The sequence below is a fragment of the Vanellus vanellus genome, assembly GCF_965231255.1.
Source record: "Vanellus vanellus genome assembly, chromosome: 20".
NCBI classification, from domain to species: domain Eukaryota; kingdom Metazoa; phylum Chordata; class Aves; order Charadriiformes; family Charadriidae; genus Vanellus; species Vanellus vanellus.
In genome coordinates this window covers 6,799,670-6,820,471 of record NC_138925.1, presented here as the reverse complement: position 1 = coordinate 6,820,471, position 20,802 = coordinate 6,799,670, and the positions used below count along the sequence as shown (strand labels likewise).

Here is a 20,802-nt window from a genome sequence, read left to right as displayed (position 1 = left end):
CAGAAACCCAAGGAACGCAAAGCAAATATAGACACCGTCTATAAAATAGGGATATAAAATGACCAGAGTTTAAAAAGAACAGCTACGACGGCATGTCCTAAATTTTTTCATCACATCCATCATTTCTATGTTGGGCGGGGAGAGGGCAAAGAAGGAACAAAGATAAAAAAGAAAGAAAAAGATAAGCAGCACTTCCCTACTGGAAAGTTGTAGGACTATGGTACGGCTCAGGGATAGTTAACTTGTGGGATGGGAAAGGGAAGGAGACAGTAGGTAGAGTCCTGTGCTTGCTCAGTGCCGGAGAAACACAGTGCCACCGAGACCAAGGTGTGATGGTGTCCTTCCCCCAGCTGGAAGTTACAGAGGTTACCGTGTCCCCTGTTCGGCTCGCTTTGCTGAGCTTTATGGGAAAGTGTCTCTGTTGATTTCTCAGGTCATACGTAGGGACTGTGGGATTACATCCAAGAGGATAAGAGAAGAAAGACTGCCGGTTCATCCTTGGGGACGGGGAGAACATGACAGAGAAGTAGAGAGCTTAGGGTCATGCTTGTCCTTGGGTATGGGTGAGAAGGTGTGTCAATCATCTGATCCTTCTCAAGTTGGTGGATTCTTGCGGGGTGAAGAAGGAAAGAGGGATCAATTCGGAATGTTCTGTTTGTAACCTGAAAAGTTTAATATTAGCAGAGAGCTCTCAGGGTGTGAGCACTCACCACAGGCACCGCAGAGAAGGCTCTCCCTCATTACCACCTACAGCAGGTCCTTTTTGCAGTGACCTGGTGGGGAGCCACACGCTGGAATCTAGGTCTGGTGTACCAGAAAATGCCCCTGGTCAGACGCATTAGCATCCCAACACCCCCTTCCTGGCTGGCTGTGCTCTGATGGGCGCAAACAACCCCCACTGTGGGGTGAGGCTTCTGCTCCGCTGTATGGATGCTGTAAGTGGAGCTGAGCACAGTTCACGCGTGGAAGGGGAGAATTTAGCCAGCAGAGGGCAGGTGGCTTGTTAAAGAAGGAAAAGTCAGTGGAGAGAAGCGGCAAGATGTCCCTGCAGCCATTCACTCCTCAGCTCTGACATCACAGGTCGTTTCCCAAGTTCATCATGTCACGTCACGGGGCCGGGAAGTGAGTAACGCTGCCGGAACATGACCTCTGTGGGACAGTCATGAGAGCAATTAACAATGTGTCGGTGAGAGCTTGTTAGCACTGCCCTTCACCTTGCTTCTATTGCTACCTCCTCTAGTCCTGCTGGTAGTCTCCCTCATCAGCAACGTGCTGTGACCGCATCTGCCTGCGGATAACTTATTGTAGGGCTGGCAACAACAGCAGCTACCTTACTGGTCCAGGGGAAGAGCATCCCATTTGTTTCAGGAGAGTAATTACTTTGGTTCCCATACGCTTTACATGCGCTACATCTCAACCGCAGCTGCACTCGAGCCACTTACAGCATCAAAAGAAGCTGACACTGCAGTTCTTGGGAACACCTAACAACCCTTCAACTAGCCCCGCTCCTTTTCCGGGCCACGTCGTGGTTATCAACTTAACTGAAAGAACTGCCACACTCACTGAATACTTCCAAGGACCTTAATTCTGGTGTGATTTACTCTTCCTTTGAGCCACTGTTTATGACTGTCGATATCAAACTTTCCTTGCAAGCCACTGTAGAAGCAGCATAAACATTTGGAAAGCCAACAGTCTCCTAGGCACGGTATCATGGATCGCCGATGATTTGTAGACCACAGTTTAGCCACTGGTCCAAGCCGCTTCACCCCTTCAGAAATAATGGGCTAGAAAAAAGAAGTCCTGACCTTATGTCCAGGGAATGGATGCTATTCTTGCTATTTGAGACTCTAGCCGCGGGTGGCTGAATCATACAGCCTCCAGCCGCCGCAGAGTAATAGTCACATGAGTTATAGAGTATCGGGAAAATTGCTATGTTGCATCTGCACTTTGTAACGATTATCTAATCATGGTGCTTTCCTGGTGACTACAGGAAATGAAGAACAGTGTGAAGTTAGGTACCAGGTGATCCAGTGTTTGAATGAAATTAAACTACGGAGGCACAGAGTTCCAGAACTTGGGCTTGCCCTAGTCAGTAAAGATGGGCACCACTTAGAGGACAGGAATCACCTGAGGGACACAATCTGCGGCTCTAACAGAAGCGTTTTTTCTCTAAATCTGTGTCAAGCTACCTTAGTGGACATTTATCGGTAACGCACAACTCTGACGGTGTTTCCCACTCCACTGCCCATCTTATCCCTCTGCTCTGGCACATCACTGTGCTGTGCTAAGGGGCAGAGCTTGTCCAGGCTTTGCTGCTTGCCCAGAGGTCACAGCAGCATTTCTCAGTGTCGTCTGGGCTTCTCAATCACCACAGAACTTCCCCAGCTGTAAAATGAGATAACATCCCCAATAAACGCAGTTATGGGAAGGCTCGGTTCGCTACGTCTGGGAAGCGTCTCGAGATTGTCTGATAGAAACAGTTAGAGAAGGACAGAATATAATTATATTAAGAGTATCCCACAGCGAGTTCTCGTCTAGCTTATCTGATGACTCACCAAGGCTCTTTCCTGACAGTACATAATATATACTTTGGAATTTAAATAGCCCCGTCTAGCCGTAGGTGCAGACTACTGCAGCAATGATAAGACTTCACAGCGAACACCTGGTTAGGCAGCTAGCCGCACGTGGAGCCAGACAAATAAAAGAGCTCCATGAGTTAGCGTGGGAAACATGGCTTAATGGTGCTGTTTACCAGCCCGGAGCATCGCTTGCACAGAGCGTTGAGGCCGCCTGACTCTGAGGAACACTGTAGGATCAAAAAAGCGACGCTAGCTCGAGGCCAAGGAATTGTTTGCCAGGAAAGCGCAGGCAGCACCGGGTCTCGCCGCTTCTTCTGCATCCGATTAACAGATGATAACAGCCCGAAGGCGGAGGGCTCGGCTACCGAGCTGGACCTGTGCCAAAAGTTGCGGAAACTAGGGGGGGGGGGGGGTCTAAGTAGCGTCCTCCTGCTGTAAGCGTTTAACCCTGCAGGGGTTCCGATTCCATGCTGCCCACGAGGGTGTTTGATTGAGACAGGCTTGTTCTCACCCAGTTAAGCCCAGCACATCTGTCCTAAGCCTATTTTTCCTGGTTTTTTTGCACTGAAAGTCAGATGCGGCTCCCTGTCTTTTGTAGCCAGGAATAACACTACGTACGTTGCAGTTTTGTCCTGAAAAGGCCGAGTCCAAAGCAGTTTGGCTCTTGACGCTTTTGTGCTTCTGTAGCAACTGCTCCCTTGGGCTTCTCCCGGCACAAAGGGCCTTCTAAAGCTCTCCCAGGCTTTATACGTGGCCTTAGGATGTAGCCCGACAAACGAGAGCTGTAAACAGTACCCGAAACATGAACATAAAGGTAGCACCCCCAGATGCGCTAAGTGGTACATAACAATGAGAAACTAGCTAGCCTCGGATGAAGGGAGGGAGAGATGGGAGGAAGCTTGTTGCTCGCTGCTTTGGCAGTTTTTCATTTTGATTTTTTTCCCACCCGTCTTTATTTGGTGGCTTTAGTTTATCTACTGGGATGAACTACCCAGAGAATGAAGAGAGTTATACACTCGGGCAGCGGTAGAAGTAAAGACAAGCCAAGGAAACAGCCTAAAGCTATAATCAGCAGCCTGTTTTTATTACTCTGCAGTATACTTTGCTTCTTTTCGCGCTAAGGAGCCTGACTTGCAAGTTTTTAAATGGTCATGTCCTCAACCAGCTGGGAGTTGCTGTCAGAAATAATCTTTTTCATTACAAACCTTCCTAAATCCCCCTGAAAAGAATACGTACCCTTTAGAAGATCTCAGCACTTTACCCGGAGTCCTGGATGAGAGACGGCAACAGCGGGTAAAAAAAAAAGAGAGGTGATGGTGGGAAGGGTCTGAAAATTAAAAGCTTCAATGTCTCAATCACGGTTATTCACTGCAGGTGGGATCCTACGTTAGGTCTGTGGCTGGAGCCACCATGACCAGCCCTATGTACTGGGCAACACCCATCCCTCCCAGGTTCCCACCTAAATACATAATCCAGACAAAGGCAAGGACCAAAAAGCAAGGCTTATAATCCACTTTCTCAATTTTATTACATTTATCTAATTATTTATTCATTTAGGAAACGAGCCACAGAACTACGTGAAAATTAAGAGTTTTGCCCAGGGTCACAGTGCTTATACCAGAGATATGCGTCTGCCACATCTCATCCCAGTGCTCCAGTCGCATCACCGTCATTCCTGCGTGGCTTAGCAAAAATCAATTTAGAACTAGTATTTTCCGACTGCCGTTCGCACACCTCTACACCTCCACACGGGGAATGCCTTTGAGAAGCACCTGAGGTGCGCGTGTGTAATGCAAGTTCAAGGAAATAACAGCATTAATAAAGTAACTGTTTCTACTTACTGCCGCTGTTCCTTTAAGTGCAAACGCGACAGTATGTGCTCCCGCAACGGATTGCTCCCAATCCCCTGGGATCCACCCAAGACCAGCTGCAGCTCCTGACGTGCTCGGTCTATTCCTCCAAGCAGAAGCTAAAAATAACAGCAAGCCTCCCACTCACTTTTGGAAGCCAAGCCCTGCTCGTCATCCCAGTACGGCGCTGGGTCTCGGCACGCTCCATGCCTCGCGTACCCAGTATGTCCCCGCCGAGGGAGGAGTGTGCGGGCATGCGTGGGGTGGCCCAGTTGGCCCCGGGCTCTCAGCTTCTGGGTTGGACTCAACCCGTTCCGCGCAGCAGTCGCGTTGAGGCTGATGGGAAACCAACCTCAGAAACACTGAAACTCTGGACGTCTGCTCACACTGATTGCAGTTCAGCGATCCTGGTCTTGCCAGTGGACAAAGGGCTCGAAACGTGCCCCTGTCTTTCTTTAGAGCACCATCAGAAAGCAAATCAGCGTTGCTCCACTGTCTACCAGGGGAGAGGGTCTCAGCTAGACCCAAAACCAGGACTTTTCTTCCTCGGTGTGTTACCGAACGTGGCATACCCCGGTATGTTACTGAAAACGTTGTCAATTTTGAGCCCAGTTTGTGCTCATGCAAGTGACTAAGTGAGCAAGACTTTAAAAAATCTGGTGTACATCCATTCATCAAACATCCTGCTTTGTCAGCCGCAGCCGGCGTTTGCTCCCAGCCTCACTCAGCCCTGAACAGCAACATAAATAGACGGGGGAGGACACCGTGCCGGCACCGCACGCGCAGCCCCTGTATGGATCGTTATCCCTATGGTATATGTGCGCTGCTCTGACTTATACCGCTGCGGCGCAGATCTGGGAAAGTTTAGTCTTAACCCGCGTTCTCCATTGAGGTGTTGGTCTTCTAGAGACACCCATGGAGCTCGCCGTGAATCCAACGCTCTAGACGGGATCCTTCTAGCTGTGGAAGGATCAGGTAACCTTAGTTTTAATCCTAAAACACCTCAAAAACTTTGGTAGTAGTTTCAATATGCTTCTCTTATTCTTAAAAGGCTCCTTTTGGAGTTCAGCTCAGTGGAGCTGGAGTGTGACCTGAAGCAGAGGAATGTGGAAGCCAAAGCGAGTTGTATCTGACCACCACTAAAGTCTATGGGGTTTAGACACTTCTCTCTCCCAAGCAATGCAGTTCCACGCATTTTGAGAGCGAAGTTTCTCAACCGTTTTTTAAGAAGGGACTTCCTGAAAAAGTCCACAGACCATCTTGTGCTGGGGTTGTTTTTTTGAGAAACCGAAGAGAGAAAAGTAGTATTTGCAACAAATAAGAACCGGACTAAATTTTGAATGTTTGCCTGTTACTCCCCCCCCCCCCCCCCCCCCACACACACACTTGTTTCCTTATCTGCACATGAGAGTATATTTGTTGTTTTGTTTTTCCTGGATCGTGGACTGGTGTCCTTTGAACCACAAAAAGTTTGCAGGTCAAATAATATTTCCTGATGTCAATTACTACCAAAAGCTGCAAAGAATGAAATTCCTTCTCTGCGACAACCCATACAGCATTATTTTGAACAATTGTGCGGGAGCTCGAAGCAGCCATATGATTGTACAGAGCGGTTTGGTCAATTTATAAAGAGCTTTCAGGCTTTCAAACCTATACCGCGGTTATCTATTGCAACAATTTTTTTTTCTCAACCGATCGCAGGAAATTTAACTGTCACAATCTTGTTTCTGCTTTTAATGTGAGGCGCTTTCAAATTATTTGTCCTTCGCGAAGAAACAAGAGAAAAACAGCTGTTATTTTCAGCTGTCCTGAAATTTTCTTTCCGAAGATTTGCTGCCCCGCGAAAACAGCGCCCGTACATCCGCGCAAACCCGCCCCGATCATGAAGAGCGATTAAAAAAAAAAACAAACAAACCCTCAAAGCTAGTGGAAGAACTGGGAGAATTTACCGGAAAGCAGGCGGCTTTCCCCAAGCCAGGGGAGATGAAGGGATAAACATTTCTCCCGTGGCTTCCCGGGGGCAGAGGCAGCCGGGCGTCCTCGCAGCAGCGCTGCCCCTTATCAGGAGCATTCCAACCTGCCCTGTTTGTCACAGAAACCGGCCGGAGCGGGACCGGGAGCGCTCGCAGCCAATGGAGTGATTCAGCGGTGATGGGGAAAGGCAGGTGGAGCAGGTAAGTCACCTCCCGACAGGAAGGTATAAAAGATACTTGAATTACAGCGGCAGGGCCACTCGTACGCGGGGAGCTGTTAGAGGTTACCTGTCTTGCCGGCCCTACCGTGCTCGGAAACTACTCGGCATCCTACCGGGGAGCTCCAATAGCAGGAGGCGGCTTATAAATACAAAAGAGCCCGAGCCTAAGACTATCCTCTGGAGAGAAGACTCTTCAGGGGTAGAAATCAAGAGCCCGGAACATGCTTTTCTCCTTCTAAACAGCGCTCTGAACAGGTATTTATAGACTTTAATCTGCCGTACGCCTCTTAACTTGCTGTGTATTCAGTCGCTCGGAGTTAAAGATACCATTAGGGAATCACGTTGCAGACCGGTGCTGGCCACCATCTTAACTAACTGCGTGTTCTCTTTTGTCTGGTTTTACGGTGTGGAAAGAAGTTTTCTAGAACTTGTTGGCAAGTATAAAGTAGGGAACGACTTTGTTTTAAATCTGAGTTTACGTGTCTCTCCTGGATGGTTCAGTTATTTACTGGTGTTCCCAAAGTTTCTGGAAAGGCCAGGTAAATAGCTGGGAAAGCGAGGTAAATAGCTGCAGGGCCTGAGGAAACGCAGTGTGACCCCGGAGATCTGAACAATTGGAGATATTGTCTTGTATTAAAAAAAAAAAAAAAAGTATCATGCGATTGTGTAGTGGGGGGGGGAGGGGAAAAAAGCCAACAGAAAACCAACCAAACGCTCACGAATTCTGCTGAGGTTCCACGCTGCGTGTCTTCACGGGGGCTCTCCAGCTTTGGGGACTGGCTGTCATTTAGTAGCACGGCGGTAGTGCCCGGGAGAGAACCCAATTTAACTTTCTGAGCATCAGCTCTATGGCAACACACGGCAGGACGCGGGCAGCGGCTGACCTGCCCGGCGGCACGGAGCGTGAATCAACACTGCCTTTCCCATCCCTCAGCCCTGTGCCTTACTCTTTGTGTCTTCCCAGTTTAAGTCAACTACCGGCCTCGTGTCTGGTCAAAGCGCCACATAACACCAAGGTGTTGATAAAAATAAGTAGACTTTAAATTTACCAAAACTGACGAGCGGCCGTAGAGTCGCGATCATGTTTAGCAAAGGGAGAACGTGGGCAAAAGCGTGTGTCTTCACTTGAAAGCAACTGTTGTGAGTAAAATTCCTCAAGTTTACTATCACGATACTGCTGCTGCTCTGGCTGTCAGATTCTGCACTAGTAAAAGCCCCAACAGAACAGCTCTGACACGTAGGTGATGAAATTACAGTTTGCGTAAGCAAAGGCTCTCTCTTTCTGAGGTTACCTCCTGCCACTGGTTTTGCTGCGCATAATTCCTGACAAACATTCCAAAGTGAGGGACTGCAAAGACCCGAGCGCAGGGGATGGAGTTCTGCAAAACAGAAGATTTAGTAAAAAAAAACAAAACAAACCAAAACCAAACCCCCAAACCAAACCAACAAGGGTTTCCCCCATCTCTGGGCCAACTTGGGCTCGGATTTGTTGTTCGTCAGCATCTGCCAAATTGTGCTAAAACATGCATGGCGCTCTGCAGCCGGGAAACAAAAAAAAATCCATTAAAAAAACATTGCAACTTGCTGAAAAGTGCGGATAGTCTGCGACTGAAAATTTAACTAACTTGAGGAGGGGCTTCACAAAAATTCCTTCATTTAGAATAGGAGAAGAGAAAGAAGGAAGGTTCTCTACAGTGGGTCTCAGCCCTGGCAACGCTAGCTGTGACGGGAGAGAATACTGCATCCTTAAGTAATGGAGACCTTTTTTTTGTGTGCAATGTGAGGAACATGTGGTCTTTCTGACCCCTTAAATTAGCTTTTACGCTGAGACGTGGAGTCTCCGGCCCGTGCTGGTGAGCCACTGCTGGATCCACTGGAGACCTGTAATTACAGCAGCAATCTGAACATTTCTGGCTTGTCACGGGTAAATCTCCCAACACAAAGAATCAAGCCGAGCTAGTTTGGTGACACAGCCTCCAAAAATGTTCCCCAGGCATACGGCATCAGGGCCCTGTCGTGGCTGGGAATTTCCTCCAGCTAAACACTTGCGTTCAGGTAAAAGTCCCCGATCGCTGAAAAGTCACATATCTGAATATGGGAACGTACGCGAAGCTGTGTGTCTGTCCTGGGATAACTGGGGTTCCGGGGAAGGGCTTGGGTTGCTGAAAAAGCCGGGGTAAGGGTGTAAACCGGTTTGCGCGAACTGGCGCGTCAGCCACTCGGGAGCTCGCGGCTCCCGCTTGCGCGCCCCAGCAAAGCGGAGGGCACACGGCAAAGCTCGGGCCACGCTGGCGCTCCTCCAGGGCCGCGGACGGGGAAGAACCGCGTTTCCCCCGGGAAAGCAGAGCAACAAGGAAACAGCGGAGAATTCCCCTTGCTCTGGCACCAAGGCCATTTCCTCCAACGTTGCTTTTCTTGCTGTGTCACGGTGACAAGACGGAGATGCTCCTTGTGCTGCTCGGGGCCCAGCACGGAACAAACTTTGCGAGAGAACAGTGTTTCCTCACCACCCCCCCCCCCTTGGCCTCTCCTGTGACACGAGGGAGCTCAGACCCCGGCGCGGACAGCCCAAAGCAGGCAGCATCGCCTGCGCTGTCTGAGCACGCCAAAGAGGAGAGCTTCACCCCCTCTTGCTGCCTCCACAACTGAATGGTGTTATCTGTCTCTTAGGCCTTGCCCATGCCGCCACCATAATATCTGAGTGCCTCCCAGACTAATAGACTGCCATAGCGAGGTCCCTACTTGACCTCATGGAGTCTTCTGCTCTCCTCCCTGCTCAGGTGTCGGGGAGCACCAGCCGGGGTAGGTTTGCGTTGTGTTTCTTCTGCCCAGAGGGAGGCATGTACCGGGAAAGACTGCACCCATCTATAATGCCATGGTGGTTCTGGTGAAAAGGCTTTGGCTGGATGGTGGACCTCTGCTGGCTGCTTGCTTCTTTGCAGGATGTTTAACTTCACCTTCGGTGTGCATCTTCGATCAGGCTACCTGTGTCATTCTCACCTCTAGCAGGGATCTGTTCCAGACTCAGGACGCAGTGGAAGTCATGAACTTGCTCTTTGTTCCTTTTAAGGGGTTAAGCGTAGGTCCGGTGATGGGTGTTTTCACATTGTCTAAAATGAAGGCTGTGGTTTTCTTCTCTTCTAGAGTCTCCCAGGGCTCTATTTATCTCCTCGGGCTCCGTCATGTCGTGCTTCACGCAGCTGTGGCACTCCAACACGCCAGACTCTCCCACCAGCCCAGTCCCTGCATCTCCGAGTGAAATCCCCATCCCCATCAGCCCCATTGTCGTCACCTCCCCAGGAGATGGCAAGAGGAAGGCGAGGTCCCCAACCGACAAGCCAGGCTCTCCGAACCCGACGTCTCCGAAGCCAGCCTCCCCTATCGAGTGCTCCATTTGCTTCAACACCTACGACAACACCTTCAAGACGCCCAAGCTGCTCCAGTGCTCCCATGTTTTCTGCCTGGAGTGCGTGGCCCGCCTGAGCAAAGGGCTGCCCCCAAACCAACCGGAGGACCAGCTCCCCTGCCCCTTCTGCAGGCAGCTGACCAGCATCCCTCTGGAAGGTGCCCCAGCACTCCAGACCAGCAAGGAGCTCCTGGCCACGCTGCCTCCTGAACTCCAGCAGGAGAAGGTGCTCTGGATGGAAGGGACCAAGCTCTGCTGCCGCCAGTCATCGGATGACCCCGAGAATCCAGACTCGTGTATCTCCATCGACGTCGCCATGAGCAAGCCGGAAAGTCCGGAGGCCCCCCCGACGGGGTTAGCTGGGAGGCTGTCCCGCTGCGACATGTGCGACGACTGGAAACGCATCGTCCTCCTCTCCGCGTTGATCATCATCCTGTTCTGCATCATTCTGTGGCCAGTCCAGTGCGCCCTGAAGACGGGGAACCTCCGCTGCTTCACCAGGACTGTTGCCATGAGCAGGCCGGAGTATCTTCCCCCTAAACACACCACCGCAGCAGCCCCCGTGACGCAACTCCCTTTCCAGTAGCAGCGAGGTGGCCGCCCCCCGCTCCGGTCCAGCGAGGCTGCGGGCTCCCTGCCCATGGCACGGCGGGGAGGCAGGAGCGGGGCTGCTGCCCTGACGGCATTCCTTGGGTTGCTGGCAGACCCCGCGGTCCTTCTGTACCTGCCTCACCAACCCCCGCGGCCACCTCCGGGAGCTCTGCTGCGATATTTGCCTGCCAAGCTGTCTCCAGCCCGGGAATGCTCCAAGGAGCTGCCTCAGCATCCCGCTGCCAAACTCTCTGTGGAAACCGGAGCTTTGAAAGCAACGAGACGGGTTTTTAGGACTGTTTGCCTCGAGTGGCGCGCGGCCGTGGTGCCGCCTTGGCTGCATCCCAGGTGACGGTGGGTGCAGTTCCTCTAACTCCCTTAGGGAATAAAGGGCTATTTTTTGTAAATTGAAGGATCTACATGATTATTCCTAAGAGGAACTGGGATTGGGAGGGTCAAGACATGTCAAAGTCGCATAAACGGATGAAAATTATCCTTATTCCACGCGCTGGAAACATTTCCGTGGTGTTAGTCAATGTTGGAGGTGTAAATGCTGCCTCCTGCTGACAAAACGAGGATCGATCACTGGTACCCACCTTCGGAGCTGTGCTACCATCCCCATGAGCTTTCGAACAGAACAGAGTAGCCGTTCTACCCATTTTTTCCTAAGATGATGCTTAAAAAGAATCACTCATCCCTACCTGGAAAGCGATTTTGAGCCCAGGGGGTGAGTTCTGTCAGGCACACGGACACGGCAAGGTCACCCGGACCCTCAAGGTACCTCCTCAGCGACCTTCACTCGTACTTCTCACAGGCCAGCTGTTGCCAAAACGACAGAAGTTCCATCTTTTGACAGTCTTACCCTCCTAATCGTAAAATGTGTCAGTATTAAGACACAGGCCAGTTGCTTACACTATATTTTTATTTAATGCAGTGATCTTCTGACAGTGATTAACAAAAGTCTTCGTGACGAAGGCGGCTCACAATTAAATGTTTTCTATTCAAACACATGGATGTAAGACAGTATTGTATGCAAGTACCATACCTGTATGTATTAAATTATGTTTTATACAATGCAAGGTGCCGATTTGCAGCAATTACTCCCCGTTTCCCTCCTCACTGGCCGCCGGAGGTGCTCGCTGAGCAGCCCCGAGTCCAGCTGCATCCCCGGATCGTGGCAGCTACACAGCAGGTGGCACATCTGCACTCCGCGTCGGCTGTCCCAGCGGTGTACAGTCCTGCACGCGTGGACTGTAGGCGTTATCCCGTAAATTCATACTTGCGACCCATCCACTACTTACTCCCAGCCGCGACTTCCCTCTGTGTTTACCTGATTTCACCCCAAAAAACGAGAGGCTGCAAAGACTTTTGCCTCTTCCCACCTGGATGAAAGACACCCGCCTCCCGCCTCGCTTTCCAGAAATTCTAATTTGAAACAGAAAAGGCCGAAGCGACGGCAGAAGCAACTCAAGCCCGTTGCTAGGCAGGACTTGTGTGGAAAGCCGCGGCGGGTGCTGTATCTGCAGCCGCTTTGCTGTTGAGCTGCCGGCGGCGTTATCTGCGGCAGCCACATGGCTGTGGGAGCCGCTCCAGGCACGGCGACGGCTTCTGCCAAAGTCATGGGGCTTGACAGGGATCCTCCCTCGTATCGTCCTGTCCGTTCCTCGGCGCTTGCCATGGAAAGGGCATCATCTTTGCAGCGCCCTTTTTAAGGGTGTTCTTGGAAAAAGTGACTCACCAAGACTTAAGGCAGAGAAGGCACTTCCATTTTACCCACGGTGTGTTTGGGACTAAGCCCAGCAAACAGACACTAGTAGAGATGAAGTGCTTTGTCATTACATCTTTGTTACCATTCAAGTCCCTCTGATGAGACCTAAGGGCAGGGGGGAGGGAAATAACATCTTCAGCTTCATAAAAAAAAAAAAAAAATAAAAAAAAAAAATTCTATTGTTACGGTGGCAAACGGGCCACAGAGATGTTCTCAAAGTTCCAAGCGTCCCTAGTAGTCTGTCACGGCATCCTTATGGGGACTGTCCCTCCGCGCTTCCCCTCCTCACCACGTCCTTGGAAACAAAGGTTGAAGGTTCAGCTAAGGCACAGCTGAACCTCTCACTCAGGCGTAGCCAAAGGGAGGATTCAAAGCAAGTGAAAGCGGGGATGTTTGGCGGGGGGAGACATTCAGGCTGCCCCACTGTCCACGGCACCTGTCAGCCACTTTCCCCAAAATCAAACTACTTAAAAAGAAAGGGAGGGGGAAAAAAAAAAAAAAAAAGCCTTTAGAATATTCAACATTTATTAAAAGTGCAATAAAAATAAAGAGTTCTCCTGTCCCTGTGACAAGGGACCAGAAAGACCAGCCAGGAAATACAGCCAAGGTACGCCCATCGTGCGTTTGTTCAACCCCTTGTGCCGCGCGCCTGGAGGCAGCGCGCCAGGCACCAACCCCCCGACCACGCAGCACGGCCACCCAGTCCCGCAGACCTGGGAGGACCTCAGCATCAGCCCCACGCGTGCTCTGGAGGTTCCGGCACCGGGCTCCCCGCAGGGCGCGCTTTGGGAGGCTGATGAATCCTGCGGGAAGGGGTTCTTTGGCAGGACCTTCGGGCTGGAGCAGCAGGAAGCACCGGCAGTCACAAGTCAAGACTCATCAACAGAGCGGGAACGCTCCACGCAGCGACACACTCATCTTTGTGGCACTGGTCAAGTCACAAACACTCCAACAACACTCCTACTCAGCAGGCACGAGACTTGCCTTGTCATATAGTGGCGGGGTAGGGGGGGGGGGGGGGGGGGGGAATAAAAAAATAATAATAATAAAAAAAAAAAAAAAGAAGTCACGCAGCAAGGTAACGGCAAAGCTGCATCAAGCTTGGAGGGGCTCAAAAAGTTCAGCTCAGATTAGTATCCTCGGCTGTTACTCTCTAGGGGTGGCTGAAAGCTGCTTTCCTACTCTTCGGCACCCACCAGCTAGGTGGGCTTTCACTCAGCAGTTCAGAGCCCCGCGGCCAAAGCTGGAGATGCTCACCTCCGTCTCTCAGTTCTGCTCTGGAGCCCGCCTGCAGAGCAGCTAGCGGACTCCCAGGCACACACACGCACACGCATCTGCTGTCCTACAGCAGGAGGGACCGCCGGCTGTGCGCCGGCAGGGTCGCAGAGAAACCCAGAACTGGTACAGCCGAAAGGAAGGTGGGAGAAGAAGAACCAAGAGAGCTGCAAAGACCCGGGTCCAGGCAGCGCGCTCTACTCCTCACCCTCACAGGCAGCGAAGTTATTCCGGGATTTAGACTAAAAACACTTCCAGCTTAGAAATGATTGACCTAATCAAAACATTAAAGTGTACTAACGTTTTACTAATAATGCCCTAAGCGGGCAACCCTGGCAAAGCTCCTAAGCAAATCGTCATTTCCATTCCTTTTAACAGTTTGCGTGTAAAAAATAAGAATCTTAAATTAAAAAAAAAAAAAAATAAAAATTAAAACTAAGCCTTGATGCCCTAACGAATGTCCAGAGGCACTTCCACGTAAATATCAACCTGCTGATAGAGGGGAAAAGGGGAAAAGATCCTTCTCGTGAATAAGTTAGGTCGAGGCATGTTCTTCGGCGCGGGCCCTGCTTGCTCCTCACAGCCAGCTTCTCCCTTCCTCGCCGAGTCCCAGGTGCTGGGGGGAAGGCAAGATGGGCAAAAAAACCAAATTGTCCGCAATTGCAGAACTTGGAAAGGGTGGACGTAAACAGTGTAAATCCTGCGTTCCAAAACAAGAAGGAAGAAGGGTGGGTATGGTTTATAACTGGGAGAAAAGTGCACCGATAGGGTTACGGAGCGGAGACACTGCCCGCGCGTGAAGCTGTTTGCACCCACAGCACAGTCCGGTCCTCCGAGTCCTGACATAACACTCCAAAAAGCAGATCCCCCCCCTCCCCAACCTCGCTGGTGACGTTGTACATGTGTCTCCCTCTTGAGATCCCACCACCCCAATTCCCCCCTCTTCTCCCAGCAGCAGAGGGCCACAGCCACATCTTTCGGCTCTGTCCAGTGTCACCCAAGCGCTGCTGCCCCCCCCGACGCCGGCAGAGCCCCAGAGGTCGGCAGGAGCTGAGCTGAAGAGCAGCTGGGTCAACCACCATGTAAGCAGGTTGCGGTGGCGCTCTCGGTCAGCCAAGGGAAGCATTCCTCCCTGTACAGCCTCCACACAGCTCACCTCCGGCTCCTTTATCGCCCGGTGTTACTCATCCCTGAAACCTTTGGGCTTTTGATGTTAAGGTTCTCGTAGACGGAAGCTGACTCATCATCAACCCTGTCAAGAAACAAAGCCTTGTTATTAACAACCTGGCAGCTCCGGATCTTTTCCCGGAGGCAGGTGGCCAGTGGGAAGCGGGTGATGGCCCAGCCAAGCTCCCTTGTTGCCTCCCCAGCCTTGCAGAAAGGACGACACGGGGTGAGCCGCTGTTCTCGGTCCCTGCTTTCTCTCCCTCTGGCTGGGCCACCCCTCCGCGGTCCCAACGCAGCGTGGGGACGGAGCCTTGAACCCTCCTCCCCGTGTCAGCCTTTCACGCAACCAAAGTTTCTTCAGGATCAGCGGACACGGTTCCTGGTATCTCCTTACTCTTACGTTCTCTACATACCCAATTTCTCTAGATTTTCCAAAATCTGACAGAAGGAGAGGGCTGCTCCAAAGGCCGGATCCAAGTACCTCTACAGCAGCTTTGACACCCAGCGCTGAACTCACGGGAGCTCTCTGGAGCCGACAGCACCAGGCAGAGCTCGCCTTGCTCGGCTCGGTCCCACGCGCTCCTCCCCGCCCTCATTTATTCAGAGCTGCCCTTCCAAAGTTGGGCATTTTAAACAAAACACAAATGTTTCTGTAGCCCGGCGGGGAAGATCCCAATGTGTGACATCTCCTTTCCCCCTCTTCAGTTGGATTTTCCGTTCTGCACAAGCCCAGCAACACCATTTCTGCCTCCGATTTTACACCCGCTCCTCCGCTCGTGCCCGGCCACCTCTTCTCCCAAAAGCCACCCTGCAATTCAAGGTGCCCAAAAGCTCTGATTTTATATAACTGACGTATGTCCCTACACACTCACCTTCCACTTATCACCCCCTCTCCATCACTCACTGCCATCCCATTACTTGGGGCAAGAGGCAAAACATAATTTGGGGTATTTTACCTCTGCTTACGTAAGGAACTGATGCTACTTAGCACATGGTCCCTCTCCCCGTGGGTGTAAATGCCCCTCCCTCTGCTCCCTTCTCGTTTGCCTTCAGAGTTTGCTGCAAAAGCCCTTCAGTAGCACAGTTTCACCCTCCAGCCGGTCCTCCAGAGCCGAGGATACGGGGCACTACTCGCTAGAGGTGAGGATCTGTTTCCTCCTCTCCTTCCCAAAAGCGTAGCGCACAAGCAAGGTGGGCTGCTACCACCACTGCGGGCGGTGTGGTGGGATCGCCCGGCCCTTTTTAGCCATTCCCATACGATAGCCAGCGACCGGTCAGGTCTCAGGTACGGGTGAGGCAGGCTGGGAACGGATAAATTCGGGGGCCGTTGCTCGAGCTGTTCTCTCTCCCACGGCAGAAGTTCTCAACCATGGACGAGGGACGTTCAGCTTACACAGACTGGCTCCGCGGCGAAGGGGGCTGCCCTTTGGCTCTGCCTTTTTCCATAGGAGAGTAGCCGATGTTCAAGTAGTCTCGCTCTTTCCTCTTATTCCTCTGAAAGAGAAAGCAAAGACAATTAAAAAAAAAATCCCACTCAGAGCAGATACAGAAGAAAGCCTTAGGAGATGCCCTGTGCCCGCAGGGTGTGGGTTGAGGGTTGTTCCATGGGTTGAGGTTGTTCCATGGGTTGAGGGCAGTGATTGAGTTGCGGGGAGGAGGTGGGAGTGGAAGTGATGTTCAGGGAGGCGAGTTCTGCCCTTGCTCTTCCATCCGAGCCGAACGGGACTCACCTGCTCTTCTTCCAACCTCTTCTGCTCGGCCTCGATGTACTGCTGCACAGCCATGTAGACAAACTTGTACTGGGCCTCTGTCTGCACCATGCCTGAGCGCTGCCTGCGTACCATCTGGATGGTTTTGGGGATGTCGATATCGCAGTCCAAACCTGCTCAAGAGCCCGAAGGTGAGGGTTAGGGAGGGGGACTTAGGCTGAAAAATTATTTTCAGAAGATGACTTTGAAAGCTCCGAGCACCTCACTGCACACAGCGTCAGCGAAACCCTGGAATATTGTGAAAGGATGCGGTGCATCTCTGCCTAGGAGATTTGTATTATTTTATTATTTTTTTTTCTTTTTTATCCCTGCCAGAGCTCCTCGGACTGAGACCGGCTGCGGCAGAGCCGACCGGCTTGGAGCAAGGGGAGGGGAATTAGGTCTGTTCTACGGCAACTTCCTACAGATCCAGACTTACCGCCCTTGCACGGCTTATGAGATAGATACAGCCATTGCTGAAGAGGGTCTGCCTGCCTCAAGGCTCCCGGACCAGACCCAGGGATGCCATGGAGACATCTGTGACAGCTCTAGAATTTCACATAGGGGTGACAGCCCTTCTACACAGAAGAGTTTGGGAGACTTATTCCTAAAGGGGCTATTGGAGTTACAGCCTTCCTGAACCTGTTTCCCCCCAGCCTCAATAAAAGAGGGTTGTCACAGCATCCCAGAGTGGTGGGGGTCAGGAGGGCCCTCCAGAGCTCCCCCAGTGCCACCCCCCGCCAGAGCAGGGGGACCTCCAGCAGTGGCACAGGACACGTCCAGGCAGGTTTGGAATGGCTCCAGAGGGGGAGACTCCCCCCCCTCTCTGGGCAGCCTCTGCCAGTGCTCTGCCACCTTCAAAGACAAGAAGTTCCTCCTCAGGTTGAGATGGAATGTCCTATGGTCAAGTTTGTGCCCGTTCCCTCTTGTCCTGTCACTGGGCACCACTGAACAAAACCTGTTCCCATCCCCCGGCACCCTCCCTTATAAATCCTTAAAGTATTGATGAGATCCCCCCTCAGTCTTCTCTTCTCCAGACTGAAAAGCCCCAACTCCCTCAGCCTTTCCCTGTAAGAAAGATGCTCCAGCCCCCCCATCATCTCCGTAGCCCTTTGCTGTTCCCTCTCCAGCAGGTCCCTTGTCCAGGAGACCTTGAAATCCTGGTCCCATTGATGCCAAGGAGAAGGCTCTCCTGTGCTGCGTTGCCGAAAGCATCTCCCTTACCAGAGGGCTGCCCATGAGCTCACCTATTTGGCGAGGGCTCACATTTCCTTATGCTAGAGCTCCACGTCTGGGCCCACAGAGAAACGGGGAACCGGGCACCTTCCAAAGCCCTTCTCACCCCGCGTTCAGGCTAAGCCCACCGTTTCCCAGAGGAATCAAACCCACTGCTTGGAGATGACGTTCCCACTGCTTACTCAAGAGTAGGGTTATCCCACAACTGGCCAGAGCAAGGCAAGCGGTGAAAGCCACGAGAGAGACAGGGAGACGTACCTTGCCTGTGAATGATATCCACCAGAATATCTATCACTATGATGGTGCCCGTGCGTCCTATTCCGGCACTGGAAAGAGAAAAGGAAAAAAATACAAATCATTGCAGGAAGAAACATTGCCCCGGGTGAGTCAGCTCAGCTCCAACACTCATCTGCACGCCTGGTCCGTCCTGGGCAGATTTGGCACGGCTGCTCTAAGATAAGCCCGGCCAAATGCTGACCCGAGGAGATGAGATGCGATGAGATGAGCACCAGAGCTACCAACCCCAGAACAGATCTGCTCTTCCCTGCGTTGTCACTAGGGAGGCTCTGGAGGAGGGCTGTGTTTCCCCACCTGTATACTCATACCCCCAAGTGCCCACCACCAGCTCGCGTGATGACCCAGCTGCAGGTGCAATGACAAAGAAAAGACATATTTTTACTACTCATCCCCACTGCAGTGCCCTGCTGGCGACCCGCCGGTTCGTACCTGCAGTGCACTATGATCGGCCCCGTGTCCGGAATGCTTCGCTGTGCCCGGTTCACTTGGTCCAGAAAGCTCAGGACCCCTCCTGGCTCATTGGGCACCCCGTGGTCCGGCCAGCTAAAATACTGATAGTGCTTCACCAGCCTCGGGCGCTCGTCCTGCAGGGAGCAGAGACCCACCGCCTCGTCAGGAACCCCGTCTTTATCAAAGCAGCGTCAAAGTGGCCCAGAACTTCAGCAGTGGGACCATTAAGTTTAATAAAAACCCCTCAAAACAAAGAGAAAAGCCACAACTCCCTCCCGGGGGCGTTCCGTTCCCAGGACAGCGGGCAGACAGCAGCAGAGGACTCACCCTGTCAGTCCGCAGGATCTCCAGCTCCCGAAGGTAGTAGCCCTGGGCCTCACGCTCGCTCACGTTTCGCACGCAGATGCACCCGTATTCCTTGGTGCAACTCTTGTCTGGCCAGTAACGGAAGCATTTGTTCTGCAGCGACATCAGAGAGCTGCTCGTTAGCCGAGACGGGGAGCTGGAGGCTCCCGAACCCCCCGCTCAGGGATGCTGCCGCCTTCAAAGGGAGCGCAGCCCCAGTGTAGAGGTTTAAAGGAGAGCCATATGCACAGAGCGTTTCCTCTGAACTGGGGATGTCCCAGGAAGGGCCAGTCCTACGTGATCCCTCGGGGAACCGTCCCCCTCAGCTCGCCCCAGCCTCAGGTGGGCATTGCTTTGCCAAGGACACACAGCGCCTGAGCTCTCGGTCTGGTCATTGCCGGACTCCCGAGCAGCATCTCCATCCCAAAGGGCTCCAGGGTCTGCCTACGCCCCTCCCGTCCTCCAGCCCACCCCCTCTTTGCGATAGCGGCTTTGCCAACACAAAAGGCGGCGCGCGAGCGGAGCGATCTCCATCTCGTCTCTGCCCTCGGCTGCCGCAAGCACAGCCGCCCCCCTCGTTCCCCGGCGAAACTGCTAGTGCCCAGCATAATTAGCTCCTCTCTTTACGAGGGAAGGCTGTGCTGGTAAATGGCTCTGCACAGAATTCCACCGTATTCCTTGGGCCATACCAACCTGCTCTTAGCGAAACACGTACAGGTAGTACACAGGTTCTATGATGACTTTTGTCCCTCACAGAGCTCGCAACCCCCCCCCGCACACACACTTTCCACCTTGCCGTAGGAAGCACGATGCTTTCTCTCTCTCTCTCCGCCACCTGCAAACCCCCAGAGCCTTGGCGCAAGCCATAGGAGGGACACTCCATGAATATTTATGGGCCCGCGCAGAGCAAAGTGGTACGGTTCTTTCATGAAGAAGAGCTAAAGCAACGTTACAAGACAGAGGAGAACGAAAGCTGGCCAGAGCCAACGTCACTAAACACCATTAGTACCAGCGGCAGGCAACTTTCAGGCTCGGGGACAGCACCCTACAAGTGCTCACCCTGCCCCGCTCCACCTCCTTGGTCGTCATGACTATGACGTGACTGTTCTCTTGGTACACCATGGCCCAGAAGTCGTTCACTGTTGTCTGCAGGCAGCCCTGGGTGGCTATGTAGACCTTGCAGTGCTCCGAGTTCCTTCCATCTTCAGGGATGCTCTGAGGAGCAAAGGAGAGAGTTGGGGAAAAAAAAGCCAACGATGGTGGAGTGAGGAACCAAGAGTTGCTTTAGTGCACCTTCAGCAGCAAAGTCGGCACAATTTTCCACGCATTTCCGAGCGATCTGATTTTCCTCTACTCATCAGACTTGCGGACACAAACCGCTCTCATCACCACCTTCAATGGAGCTGCCAGCAAAACGGTCTGCCTGCCTCCAGGGACCTTTACGCTGCCGTAACGCGTGTTACGGCACACCAGAGTCTTGCCAGCAGACAGCTGCTGAGGTTGCAGGTGGATGTGGCTGGAATGAAGCCACCTTGAATGTTTCCCAAAGTCTGGTGCTTAAGTGCCAGAGCAGCATTGCTGGAAACAGAGCTCCAAGCAGCTCTTAGCTTACAGATGGCAATTATAATTTGACCTCAGAGATAATGTTCAATGGCAGAGAGTCTGGATCGGTCCCCTAGGACCTCCTGAACAAGTAAGGAGAGGAGGGGACTGAGACAAACTCTCAGACAGGGGCAAATAGGACACGGTAGAATGATGAGATCCCTTGGGATGCAGTAGAAAAATCCAGCGTTTGGCCTGGACCCAGTGAAAGATACTGGTCCTGACAGGGCATTCCCTCAAGACTTACACCATTACTGCACTTACCCACCAGAAACACAGCACTGGGCTGAAGAC

At 52.3% G+C, this 20,802-nt stretch overlaps 3 protein-coding genes across 3 annotated transcripts in view; 1 reads left to right on the top strand and 2 right to left on the bottom strand.

The window, feature by feature from the left end:
- LOC309680026 (uncharacterized protein C1orf159) overlaps nucleotides 1-4,252 on the bottom strand; it is a gene marked incomplete at both ends in the record, with an annotated part of 35,151 nt that extends 30,899 nt beyond the window's left edge. The window contains one exon of the mRNA XM_082493515.1: nucleotides 4,198-4,252. Coding sequence (XP_082349641.1) covers nucleotides 4,198-4,252 — 55 coding nt within the window. The remainder of the gene's footprint in view (nucleotides 1-4,197) is intronic.
- Nucleotides 4,253-9,373: 5,121 nt separating this feature from the next.
- Nucleotides 9,374-10,615, top strand: RNF223 (ring finger protein 223; the record flags this gene model as incomplete). Its single annotated transcript, XM_082493509.1, has 2 exons — nucleotides 9,374-9,425; nucleotides 9,768-10,615. The coding sequence occupies 2 exons, from the start codon at nucleotides 9,374-9,376 to the stop codon at nucleotides 10,613-10,615; spliced, it is 900 nt and encodes a 299-aa protein (XP_082349635.1).
- Nucleotides 10,616-14,830: 4,215 nt separating this feature from the next.
- Nucleotides 14,831-20,802, bottom strand: part of LOC309680023 (tyrosine-protein phosphatase non-receptor type 11-like) — a gene marked incomplete at both ends in the record, with an annotated part of 41,095 nt that continues 35,123 nt past the window's right edge. Inside the window, 7 exons of the mRNA XM_082493508.1 lie at nucleotides 14,831-14,915; nucleotides 16,224-16,324; nucleotides 16,561-16,712; nucleotides 18,073-18,140; nucleotides 18,541-18,695; nucleotides 18,889-19,020; nucleotides 19,966-20,121. Of these exons, the coding sequence (XP_082349634.1) occupies nucleotides 14,831-14,915; nucleotides 16,224-16,324; nucleotides 16,561-16,712; nucleotides 18,073-18,140; nucleotides 18,541-18,695; nucleotides 18,889-19,020; nucleotides 19,966-20,121 (849 nt within the window). The remainder of the gene's footprint in view (nucleotides 14,916-16,223; nucleotides 16,325-16,560; nucleotides 16,713-18,072; nucleotides 18,141-18,540; nucleotides 18,696-18,888; nucleotides 19,021-19,965; nucleotides 20,122-20,802) is intronic.